At 35.5% G+C, this 13,329-nt stretch overlaps 1 protein-coding gene across 1 annotated transcript in view; it reads right to left on the bottom strand.

The window, feature by feature from the left end:
* rargb (retinoic acid receptor, gamma b) overlaps positions 1-11,013 on the bottom strand; it is a 35,258-nt gene extending 24,245 nt beyond the window's left edge. Inside the window, exons 1-2 of the mRNA XM_056735314.1 lie at positions 10,881-11,013; positions 569-995 (exon numbers count right to left, since the gene is read on the bottom strand). Of these exons, the coding sequence (XP_056591292.1) occupies positions 569-725 (157 nt within the window). The 5' untranslated portion in view covers positions 726-995; positions 10,881-11,013. The remainder of the gene's footprint in view (positions 1-568; positions 996-10,880) is intronic.
* Between the last annotated feature and the right edge of the window lie 2,316 nt (positions 11,014-13,329).

Raw genomic sequence — 13,329 nt, 5'->3', positions numbered from 1 at the left:
TTAATTTGCCTGTGTGTGTCAGCAGGATTACTTTAGAAGATGGTGACTGACATGTGGTCTGTTTCATACAGTGCATGTGCATGTCTAAACAAAGCCAACCACATAAAAAAACAAGCCCTGAATCACATCAGCACACAGAAATGCCCCAAACCCAAATCACAGTTTACTGACAGAATGTGAACATTTTAAGCTCTTATTAATACCAACCAACTTAGTTATTATTGTATTTAGCATACAATGAGATGTAAGTGGTGTTTTATTATTCAAAGCATCTTACAGGTGCAAAATAATCATTTATTATGGATTGATTATTAAAAAATCCTAATTATCCTGACAACGACTTGTGTAATACTCTTCTTCACCGATTTAAAAATGTTAAAGCTTTAACCAATTTTAAAGGTTTAAAATGTAAGGAAATCGATTCTTGGATATTAAAGACAAAACCCATGTCTTGCATTATTAATGATGTGTGGGCATACGTCGTTTATATAAAGTATGAGTGCAGAAAAACAGTTGTTAACATATGATGTTACTGGGACAATGCGAGGCTTTAATGAAAGGTACTTACAAAGTGCTGCCATCTCTTTGGGTAGGTCTGCCCCAAATCGTCCAAATAGACTGCCATTCGCCAGAAGATCAAAGGGGGAGTTGTTTCTCATCGAATTAAAGGCAAAAGGGTAAAACCCTGTCATGTGACTCAAAGGCCTCTCCCTATTGGTTGCCATTTTGACAATGATGTTCTCCCAGTGTGGAATAAAGGTCCTGTTGGGTTTTGTCAAGGCGTGTCTTGTACCTCCTCTCTAAATGTAAGCGTCTCTTGAATGCTTTTTAATCAAAAATATTGTCTTGATGTAAGTCAAAAAGGAGCTACAAATGACAGTCATACATCCATTGTAAACATTAGTTGTGCTTGTTTCAGCATAGATGTAAAAAGAAGATGAACTGGAAAAGTTATCCAAAACTGATGTGCTACTACTACGAAAAGCAACAGATGCCTGCAAAAGAAAACACAAGAGAAAGATAAAGATACACAATAAATAGGCTATTCCTGTAACTTGCATAAGCAATAAACGTACCTTAAAAAGGCCAACATTTTTCGATTTTAGACTATAAACTGTGAACTTTAGATTGAGTTTGCAAAGAAAAAATATATATATTTTTTGCTGTTCAGACTGCAAACAAATAAACAGAGCAAAAACAGTTACTGTTGCATGTCTAAACAAAAATGTTTCTTTTGTAATTTAAATGATATAAAAAGACATTACATGACATTTAGCAGAATAGGGACAAACCCAAACTTGATCATATCCAAACAGACATGAAGTCATTTGGATTAAGACAGAAATGCTGTGAAAGACAACGAGAGCCAATAAACAAATGAAATGAATGAGAGAAATAGAGCCTCTTGTTTGGGCATTCATTTGAACGGCCTCCAAGCCATGAAGTGATTCCAGGCGATGCCATATGATTTAAATCAGAAGCGCTACTCAATAAAGCTGTCTCTGTTCTACTGCCACATGCCCAGGGTGGAGGGCATTCAGCAAACCCCTCCTTCTGCCTTCATCAGGACTTGATGGAAAGTTCCAGAACACAAATTTCCAGACTTTCAGGATTTAGTGTAATGCATTTTGCTTCTTAACTGATGTACATGACTGTAATACTCTATATTTATATGACACTGACTTCCAAACATCTTGATGTCTTCTCCGTTGAATATTTCTGTGTTCATTTATTCATGAACTGGTTACCAGTTACTTTTAGAATCAACTTCAAAGTATTATTAATTGTCTATAAATCACTCAATGGTCTAGGACCTAAATACATTTCAGATATGCTTATTGAATATAAACCAAACAGACTTCTCAGATCATTAGGATCAAGTCAGATAACAAGGGTTCACTCAAACAAGGCGAGTCAGCGTTTAGCCATTACGCCACCCGTAGCTGGAATGTGCTTCCAGAAGACATCAGACATTCATCAACAGTAGCTACTTTTAAATCAAGATTAAAAACACACTTGTTTAGCTGTGCATTCACAACCTGAGCACTGTGCTGTTTACATCAACTGCACTTCTATTTCTAATTTATTTTTCTTTTGCACTCACATTTTGAATCAATTTTATTGCTTTTTTATTGTTTCTTAAAATCTAAAGTCAATCATTTTATCTAAAGCACTTTGAATTGCCCTTGTGTATGAAATGATCTATATAAATAAACTTGCCTTGCCTTGCCTAGTTATGTAGTCACCCTAACAAAAGTAGTGAATTTATAGTGTAAATAATTGTAACAATAATGTTCCTCTAAAGGACATATCTGTAGATAAAGAGGAACAATATATAAAGTTTGGGGAACATTTCAACAAATATTTATGAGGGCACTACATGCCATATAAGCATCCAAATCAAACCGCTTTTGAAATAGTTGATTATAGTATCAAAAGATCAACATTGATTTTGCATATTTTACACATTAAAACTCATAATAATAACTCATAATTAAAAAAAAAACATTTGTGACAAACAATCATTAAATCAATAAGAAAAACTAAAGTCAAATTTAAAGATGACAGACTGTCTGCTTCATTTGTGCTGTTTTGCTTGATTAACAACTGAACAAATAATTTCCCCTTATTTCATGTTTGCTATAATGATAAAATAAGAACCCCGTTCTTAGTTAATATCCACAATAGCTTATTTATGGGTACATAGAGATTATAAAATGCAGTATGTTCACGCTTAGATTGTTGTATAGCATACTGCAGGTCATTCATTCCCCTTAATATTACAATAGTTACCCTTTAGTTTTAAAATACTTACAGTATAAATATTTTTTTTTATTTCCTGACTTTATTCCCCAAACTTTACATGTTCACTTTGCCGACAGATATGTACTGTAGAGGTACATTATTATTTAAATTAGTTACGCTGTAAATTCTGTTTATTTATGCGTTACATTGTGGGCCACAATCTACGTTACCAAATATTTTAATGTCAAATTAATGGAAAAACTGACAAACAGATGGTTATTTGTTGTTGTTTATTTTGTAAGGTTTTTACTTTTATATGTGAACCCATTTACTTTTATTGGTAACATCTTACCCATCAAACCTCTGAACCCCAACCGACAAAAAACATTTCACATTGAAACATTTGGTTGTTTTGTTATTGCAGGGACCATATGCAAACGTGACACAAGGTCTGGAGCACAAAGCGTACCATTCTTCCCGACTTTGAACACACAAAGACATACACAGAGTTTTTCTTATGAGAAAACACTCGGTCTCTCTTTCTCTTTTAATTGCAGTCTGTCGCTGTGTTCACTTGGAACAGGACTGCAGTAAACTATTCCACATGTGGGGCCTCTGCAGAACAGCCACGTTTCAGAAACCATCATCAGCCAATCCCACTCTGATCAATCGCACACAAACAAAGAACTATACTTTCTTTTTGGTTTGGCTCAGAGATATGACTCATGTTCATTTATTAAACACCCATTTAAAATAGCCAAATCTCAGTTCCTGACATCATTTTTATCCATCCCTATTTCCCCTTTAAAACGCTCTTTCTTTGCATGTTTTCATTGTAAGTAGTTCATTCATTTTCAACAGCTTGATGAGACGAACAAGAAAAGAAAAATAGAACATAAAACAAAAGGATGTGTTTTCAGAAAGAGGGAATATATAGTCATGATAGTATGATATGCACGACTGAAAGAAAGCAGAGAGGGAAAATGTTTGTAGGAACTATATGCATTTAATCACACTTGAGTGAAAAGATTCATTTGAAATGAATTAAAGAGCAAAACAAAAGGGAGAAGTAAAGCCAGTTCAGAAACATTCCTCTCTTGTGCAGTGGTTGTTCATTAATTAGATACACATTGGACATAAGAAAGAAGTCTACTGTGAATGTGTGTTGTGGGTCGGGGCTTGGGGGGCAGTGTGAATGAGGTCCTACAGGATATAAAATGCAACAGTTTTATTTTCACAAGTGAAATGAACAAAAATGTGCAACTATGCAAGAAAAGATGGCTTATATCGTTTAAAACACACACGCCCACATGTGATGGATTTCCATGTTTTACTTTATACAAACTCTATTTCCTTAACTTTCACTCCCAAATGTAAACATAGCACAAACCTTTCCTATATAAAAAAATGTCCCCCACATTATTGGGACATAAGTTTGATTTAGTTTACCAGAACCATCATTTGGGAACATATATAATTAGTAATATTGTTGCATATAATACATACATTTTGTCAGATTTTGTTTTGATTTCCCTTGAAATACACATAGTTTTGTTTATTTTACAAACTAAGCTTATATTTTCTCTTTTCTCCTACTTTTCATACACAAAACCCCAAACCCATCCTATCTACTAGATGAACACATGTTCTCACCCTCTCCAGTGGCCCTCCGTCATGTGTACATGTTCATTGGGCCGGCCGCCTGGCAAGGCTTGCACGGTTTGGGTCTCTGCTCATGTAGCCTACCAGAGTGAACGAAGGGAGTATCACTATTCCATGTGTACATCTTTCAATCAAATGATCATTTAGATCCTGAGAATGTATGCTTTATCTGGGAAAATAAGATGACTTAGAACCACTTTTGTCCGGTCTTTCATACTCTGTGGTGTTCTTTAAAGATTACAAAACTAGTTCTTCAGGTGAGTGCACTAGTTTCATTAACTCACTCAGAGAACTGAGAATGCAAAAAGCTTCTCAAATGATGTCAGGCTGTAAAAAGTCTACCCTTCCACTTCTAGGTTTTCAAAGCTAGCACTAACACCAAACAGATGCTTCACAAACCCTTGAGCATGTCAACTTATTTATTCATTTAGTAGATGCTTTTATTCAAAGCGACTTACAAATGAGGGAGCGACTGAATGAAGTTACCTCCACACCTGGAGAAATTCAAGCCACTTATAGAGGGTGTGGACGTGTCGTCACTTTACCACTTTACCCAGATCGAGGTTTGGCATGAACTCAGCCATTTGTTCCGATAAGGTAATTAAAAATTATTTCTCTTCAATGTCGGATTAAAGGATTTGAAATATACTATAAGGTTTATCAGCTTTAACAAGTCTTTAACTGTCAAAAAGTGCCATAATGACAGGAGACAGATATTTAAATCATCATGCGAAACCTATGGCTCATGTTTGTGTTAATATCTCAGGTTGGAAGCACCACCACATCTTATTGCGCTAATAAGTCCAATATTACCCATAGACTAAAACAGTTTCATACACTTTTTCATACACCTGCTGAAATAACGTAGTGTTATTACACAAACATTTGCTGACGTACTTCGTTCAAAGTATTGTGCAGTAGATTATTAATTGTATACTTTGATCAGCAGCCCAATGTAAAAAAAAAAATCTTGTCATGGTACAAATGCAAAATATGGACAAGCTTCACAAAAAATCATTGATATAATGTAACTATTGTGGACATTTTTGTTGTCAGATTGGATTTATGTTTGTAATGCATGAATTACAATGCATGTAACATAAAAGTTGCACCACAATCCTCTGGCATCCTATAGAGAAAGTTATGAAAGAAACTTTATTAGATATTCTTGTGGATGTTCTCTTGTTTTTATGCTTTTGCTTGTCCATTCATTTCCACATCTAAAATTAAAATATTTTTTCTAAACCATGGTTTCACATGAGCCACGTACCTTTTTAATTACAAGCCAAAAGTGTCTGTTTACTGACTATAGTAATTGGTCTGAAATCCTATAAAACACTCCAACTTTGCAGGAACATTTCATTAGCTATAAAAATGGCACTTTGGACCAAATCAGACACCTACTGAGTAATAAACGTATGGAGGAATAATGGGCTCACATAACATACCCTCTGCCACAGACACAAACTTCAGATGTTAAATGTCTGTGGAATATTAGGCAATGTAAGACAATATTACACCATTTAACCACACTGTGTGTCATAACCTGGCACAGAATGAATCATAAAGCACTTTCTGAGGATTTTAGCAGTGCTGCTGGGGCCCTTCACCTCAACAGTAAGGATTTGTTCATTTGAAATAACCTGTTTGTGTACATTTGAAAGGGGACCTTCATAAAAGTCCACCTCAGTACCTGATCACGGCCTTGTATGACGCACACGCTCGCACTGCTCCAAGTTCGAGACAGCTTGCCTTTGATGTGGTTACTGAATGTGTGTTTGGCACCTCCATGAGCCCTGCAGTTTTCCAGAGAAACGACGAACAGCCACAAAGGCGAAACATGTCTGGAAAAACATGAGCTCTGGGTGAAAATAATTGCGTCGCTGAAATATAAGCTATAAATCAAGGTTCCTTTAGGGAGGTTATGAACTTCAGACTAAAAGATGTGGTGCCTTAAAACACTGACATATTAACACATATGCAAGGCACGGATTTTCACACACACATCTACGGACTCATCAGATACAGATGGCCATTATTGTATACAAGTGTGCATGTGTCCAGATTGTTTAAATCACCGATGTACAGTTAATAAATATGAGAACTTGTTTGAAATTGATACTGGTGGCATGGGCTGCCATCGGTTACGCTCATAAATGACAGGATGGGATTCCTGCAAGCAAAGATGCTCAGCTGAAATCATTCATATTTGAATAACTACGTTTTTACAGTTAAAGGCATTATTAACTAATTTCCTCAGGCCCGAACGATAATCTGTATTGGAATGCAATGAATAAGGAACTACATGTCTCGATTAGGTTTGTTCTATTCTAGTAGGCTAATTGAAAAACGTACACTATATATGTTTTAAGGGACCACATGTTTACAGTGCGTTAGTTAATTCAGCTACTTTTTCACATCTCCACAGGCCTGAAATAAATATATCCCCAGGTGAGTCTTTAAATTGCCATTTTGCTTTTACAAAAAGAGTGACTTGGTTTGTAATATGATGAATGCCAAAACCAGTCTGAATAAGAAACAATGGTGCCGTTATGTTGAACAGAACCTGCTGATTGACCCCAGGAGTTCAAAGGTTGTGGCTGAGGTCACTTCTAAAGCGCCTAAAGCAGCGAGCATGGGTCAGATGTCAGCTTCTAATTGAGACTTTGCCTAGGTACTGACACAAAGTGCAAATAATGAGTTAAGTAACATGTTTTTCTAGCGTGTGTAAATTATATGTATGTGCAGATACTACGCATACTGTGATACTGCTTTTAAACAATCGCCAGCTTTTGGCTGACAATCCAACACAGTATTAGTTCAGGTAAGGTTTAATCAGTGTAGCTACGTTGTATTTTACCATGTGTATAATATCAAATGTCCTGTCATATTTCTGTTTATTTTTGTGAGCACCACTGCCTAATTGTAAATTTAAAACTGCGTTGCAACAACGCAAAATTGTGAAAAACAATTTAAAAAAAATAAGTGAATTGAAAAACACTTTGCATCTATTTTCCGAAGCCTCTTCACTATGTAAACTCAAATAATAACATTTATCATCAAAGCTGTCTCATTCGAATATTGCAGATTAGAATTTATAATACGATTGGCTGATATACTGCATAACTCCGCTTCTCATTGTGACACAATGCCCTTAGCTTTTATAAAATGCACTGTAACCCACTGCTTTGTGGGCTTATTGCATTAATACTACATTTGTGATTTTTAACTTCTACTAGTTTTGTGGATGATATTGGAATTAGATAAACTATGTGGCAATTTTCTATGCTTGCATTCACTCCTGTCAACATAGACATTTTTTTAATATTTACTGCACATCTGCATTATATCGAATATATATGAGAATGGCAGGACAGTGTGTGTCCTGTTTTAATTTAATTTCTAAGCCTTACATCTGTTTAGATTTACCGTGGCAGATTTCTCTAATAAGCTACGTGTAAACTGTTTTTAAAATTCCAAATGGTTCAAGTCACTTGCTTTGTTTTTCTCAGTATCTCGGCCAACTGTTGTTTGTTTCTTTTTTCACTTTTCTCATCATCCTTTTTGCAACCTGAAATTTAAAACGCGCTGTGAATGCCGAAGCAATTACATAACTACATAATGGCGAGCCAGATGGGCTACATTCCTGCAAAACTTACATGAATTATGTCCTGTCCACAAATTGTACCATCTACAGTGAACTTATCTGTTCACTTTCCTAATTCAGGTGGTACAGGATAGTAACGGTCATTCACAAATATCAAAGAACAAATTAAAAGTGGGAGATGCACATGAAGTATTTCGACACAGGATTCTGATAGCCACACACAAACGTAGCGCAGGAAATACAGAAGCATTGTTTAATAGGCATGCTAGACAAGGTGAACAACATCACTCGTCAGATGAGATGCTGCTGTCCTCGAGCTGAAAGATTGATTGATGAGCTAAACACACATGCAAACATGCTCTAATTATTGTACTCATGTACTCGGAAAGGAAAAAACATTTTGTTTACAAACTATTTCAAGGTGTGTTTTAACCATGATTTATTTATTTGTAAACATTAGCAAATTATCTGTAATGATAGTAATGGTAGTTTTAAGGCATGACTTTTCAAGTAAATTATGATGTTATAAAATAATGTTCTAATGAATGTAAAAGATGTCTACCTTCAAACCTGTATAAGAAAAAATGTCTACAGACAAATGAGCAAAGTCATGGAAGTATACTTCAATTCGGCAATTGTTGTAAAATCATTATATGAGATTAAAATATAAATTCATTCCTCTTGCCCTCTCTTGGGAGACATTATAATACATTATTATTTTCATTATAGATAGCAAGCCACCTCAAACTTAAACAAACAACTCAAAAAAATGTTACAAAATATTACAGTACAGCTCTGGAGAAACAGACCAAAGCGATTAGATTATTATAAAAAAATTAAAAGGATGTCAAAAGCAGAAATCTCATGCAGGGGCGCATATAATGGATATTAAAAATAACAGTGATTATTTTTAAAATGTACATATTTTCCAATTCTTTTGCACAATACACAAAATACGTTGTAAAAATGTTTTTCGTGCAAATTTCTATACAACCAAAGAATTCACTAAATACATAGTAATATTTTTTGCATCTTTTTTTAACGTTTTTGTATCTATAATTTGTAAATTCACTTTGCTTTTCCTGCTTAAAATATCATATGACGAAACAAATATAATGCATTTATGCATTTAGAAGAAGCTTTTATCTAAAGCGAATTACATGGCATTTTTCTACAAATTTGTTATTAAGTATATGAAATCCCTGGGATCATATCCATGAACTTGCCGTTTCTAATGCTATGCTCTTACCACTGAGCTACAAGAAAGCTAATAGTGTAAAATAATGATAACATTTTAAATACTTAAAAGACTTAACGTCTTTTACACAGTAGTAGGTGTAATTAACTTAATTTGACAAACTTATGATTTTGAGTGGGATACTGTATTAATCACTCAATAAGACAAACCCAATTCTGTTTGTAAATAAAACAGCAGACTGTGGGCACTGTGGTTTTCTGTAGCGAAATGTTTTGTTTTATTGTTTTTCCAGGGCCAAATAAACACGTATCTGGACGACATGCTCTTTTATGTATTTGTTAAATGCTGAGTGGCAGATGTCAAGACTGAGTGTTAAGGGTTTTGAGTTTACAATTAATTTTCATGATTCATCATTGATTATAGCATCGGTTTCTGGGTACCTTAAGCATCAGGTTCCTGTAACCTGTAAATTTTGAAGAGGGGATCTAAATAACAGGTAGTGGAGTCGTTCTTTGTTGACCTCCTTGTGCAAACTCACAACATTTTTCCTGTAAGGAAGCATCCAGCGATCCTCACGCATCACTCACAACATTCAAATCAGCTCCCTTAAATGTTCCCATTGAATTTGTATAATTGCCCTGCTGTTTAAGGTGTTTACCTGGCATTTATAGAGGAGCATACAGAAGGTCTGATCTGTAAAATGTCTGTGATAACAAATGTATTTATTCAAAATGTGAAGTAGCCTTCAAGATGAATGTGACACATTTGCTGCCATATGCTTCGAAGATGCAGGAATGAAAATTAAGCATATCTTCTTTGCATAAGAATCTGATTTTGCCGTCAGCATGACTCTAATTTATATGTTTACACGGATGTAAAGGTCACAAGAAAAATTGGAATTTCATTAAAACAGCAGTCAGATCACAGGCATTTTATTGGTTTTGTCATTTGGAAGGACTATGAACTGCCCTGTGCAGCTAGGTAGTCTTTGAGAAAATTAAAACAGAGAAAACAGTCTTGCTTTAGTCTTATTCAGGACACCTAGAAATTTGGTCTGTGGTACACTGTTTAAAAGATCCAAAGCAAAGTGGCCAATAAATTAGATTTTTTCCAGTATCATGTAACAGAAACAAAGTAACTCCCAAAGCAACTGAAAACAAAGGTTTGCGTATTGGTGAAGTTCTGATCAATTCTGAGCAACAGCCTGAACTTGTTATCATGAATGTCTCAGTGAGAAGAACCTGATGATCTTGATGAGCAATTTTCTTTTGATGGCTGCCCAGCTCAACTCATTGAGGTGTCTCTTGCAGTTCAGTAATACTAAGCAGTTAATACTGGACTGTTTTCCGCAGGAGGATTAACAAAACTGAGCCAAAACAATGAGTGAATTATGTCACTCTGCCGTATCTCTTTGCTTTCACTTAAATGTCACTGGTTTTGGTTTAGGTGAAGGTTTTTAAATTTGCATGCAAAAGTGTTTGAACATGAACTACCTATACAAAAGAGCAGTCTAAGTCTGTTTAATATGTTTCCACACACATATATTCTTGCTCTGACATGTCTTTCTCATTCTAATGAGCACGGCTCTACATTAGGAACAAAGCTGTAAAAAGTTCTCTCAGTATTTCAACATCATCTGTGAAAATGATGATCCAAGATTAAACATACCTGTTGTGGTGATTCTGGTGGGCAATGGAAAGACAGAGTTGAACCGAACAGACGAGTGAAGCTCAGTGGACTTCAGATCTGTGTCTCTCTTTCTGAATAAAGAAGCCTGTTGCATTCTGCCTTTCTCTTTCGCTCACCCCCACACTCAGTCTACCTCCTCATTCGCTCTGCCATTTATGCCCTCCCTCTTTCAATCAGACTGTCTCTGCCGAGCTCTTAAAACCTGCTCTCATGAATACAGTAACGTTCTGCCTTTTTTCACACATTTTCAATTTTAATCCCTCCGTTTTCCTCTCAGAAATCATTATGCCCTTCGATTTAAAAATGCAGCTCCTGTCATGTGACACATGTAAACTCAGTCCATCAAATATACAGGGCTTTTTTTAGAAGCTGCGGAATGCCTGTAGGGATGGAAAATCAGTTCCAGAAAGCTTAAGTTTCCCTCTTTCTGCCCCCTCCGATGCCATCTGCCTCTATACTTCTGCTCTTATAGCATCTCTCCAGCCCCCTTCATCACCTCCCACCTTCTTTAAGGTATCAGTTTCTACATCCAATTATCCTTCTCTTTCTCTTCTCGCATTTGCTTTTCAAACTGCTTGCTCTGCTTTTTTCTACTCTTTTCTTTCAATCCCCATACAAACCATCCTACTGTTTCTTCATTTGGTTTTATTTTCTATTCTTCCAAGTCCACGATGATATATGCCCCTCCAAAAAATTATGTTTAATCCCACTTCCTGTGTGCAACGAATGCTATTACATTCATGTACACACACACACACAAAACAAATGTCATCACTCATCAGTCACACAACACACGCCCCCCCTTGCGTAGCGCTCTGTGGGAATATCATGATCAATGTGTGGTTTTAAGTGACTGTTTCCGGATGATATACTCTATAAACACTGTAGTCCAAAAATTGACTGGGATTGTTCTGGGATTAGATTTTGGGTCAGTTCTCTTTGTTGCCATGTTTTTTTCTTCCAGACACTGAACCTCTGTAGATGCATGTCTATACATGATAATACAATGTAACAACCTATATAACAAGTTTCACATACCAGTTGGGGAAGGAATGTTTTTAACACCAATATTTTTTTACGGTAACATGCTTAATGTGTTGTAAAAGGAAATATTAACCCCAAAATAAAATGTGATGTTTATTTACTCACTCTTAGGATCCAAGATTTAAGGGACATTTTCTCTTTACCAGATCAATAAAGATAATTTTTTTCAGAAAGTGCAGTTCTCTATGATTTCTAGAATGCTGGTTGTAGAGAGACGGTATTGTGCAGCAAGCAATAAACAAAACTAATCCCTGCGGCTCCTTGTAATATACTGACTTTAAATTGAGGTGAAATAATCAGTGAATCAATCAGCCTTTGTAAGTAACTGAACGGTATTTACATAATAAAATGTAATCTACACCCTCTGCCAAACATCTTAAGTCCGATCTTCCTGTAGTGTTTGGTGGCAGTTAGCAAAGCATTCTCTGGAGTATTAAGCGCAACCTACAAAAGAGTGACAGAAATGTACAGAAACAGGCAGAAGATTAAGCACATTTCTTGTAAAAAATATAGTGTTGTCTAGAAGAGTAGGTCATGCATGTGATAGGTAATTTTGAAAATGGTACCCTGTACTTAAAATACTTACAATATAAATATATTTTAAATCTCCCTGATTCCAACCCCTTATTCCCTAAACTTTGTTTCTCTTTTCCTACAGATATGAACTGTAGGGATTAAAATTAAAATTAGTTAGGTTGTAAATTCTGTTTAATTATGCGATACATTGTGGGCTGTAATCTAAAGCATTACCACATTTTTTGAATTTTATTTAAAATAAATGAATTTAAAATTTGATATACTGTATGATGGATAAAGGTAAAATAATGTAGGTCTACCACGTCAAAACAACCGAAAGCATGCTTTACTGCCTATGCTACTAAAGTCACTGTTTAAATCATGGTGGTTCTCGTACTTTTTCTATTCCAATCAGATACTGGTGGGCAGACCTGGTGTAAATAGCATCTGCCGGCTATTTACATGGACTTTAAATATATGCTCCGCAAAATTAAGCATTAAATTGAAGAGGAAAGTTTGGGACATGTAGGCATGACTGTGTGCATAAAATAGCCTAGATAAATGTTCAAAAAACAGACCCCCCCACCAACAATGTTTAGAATGCAATGACAATTTGATTAGTGCTATTTAACCTTACAATTGACAAACTGACAAAATGGGCAGTAAAAATCACACAATTACAATAACTTGATAAAAATTGATTGTAAGCAGCAGGGGCGGTTGAGGGGCAGCTTAGCCCAGAGACATTCATTTTCAGAAAAAATGTTATACACTTTAAAAACATATGGGGCTGTGCACATTTTGCATCTAAAAACGCAAATGGCGCTGCTTTTTAAAAAAAAATTTAAAGAGCTGTGGAGCATGCATG

The sequence above is a fragment of the Triplophysa dalaica genome, chromosome 21, assembly GCF_015846415.1.
Source record: "Triplophysa dalaica isolate WHDGS20190420 chromosome 21, ASM1584641v1, whole genome shotgun sequence".
Classification (NCBI taxonomy): Eukaryota; Metazoa; Chordata; class Actinopteri; order Cypriniformes; family Nemacheilidae; genus Triplophysa; species Triplophysa dalaica.
The sequence above is the reverse complement of the archived record's forward strand: the minus strand, read 5'-3'. Positions and strand labels throughout refer to the sequence as shown.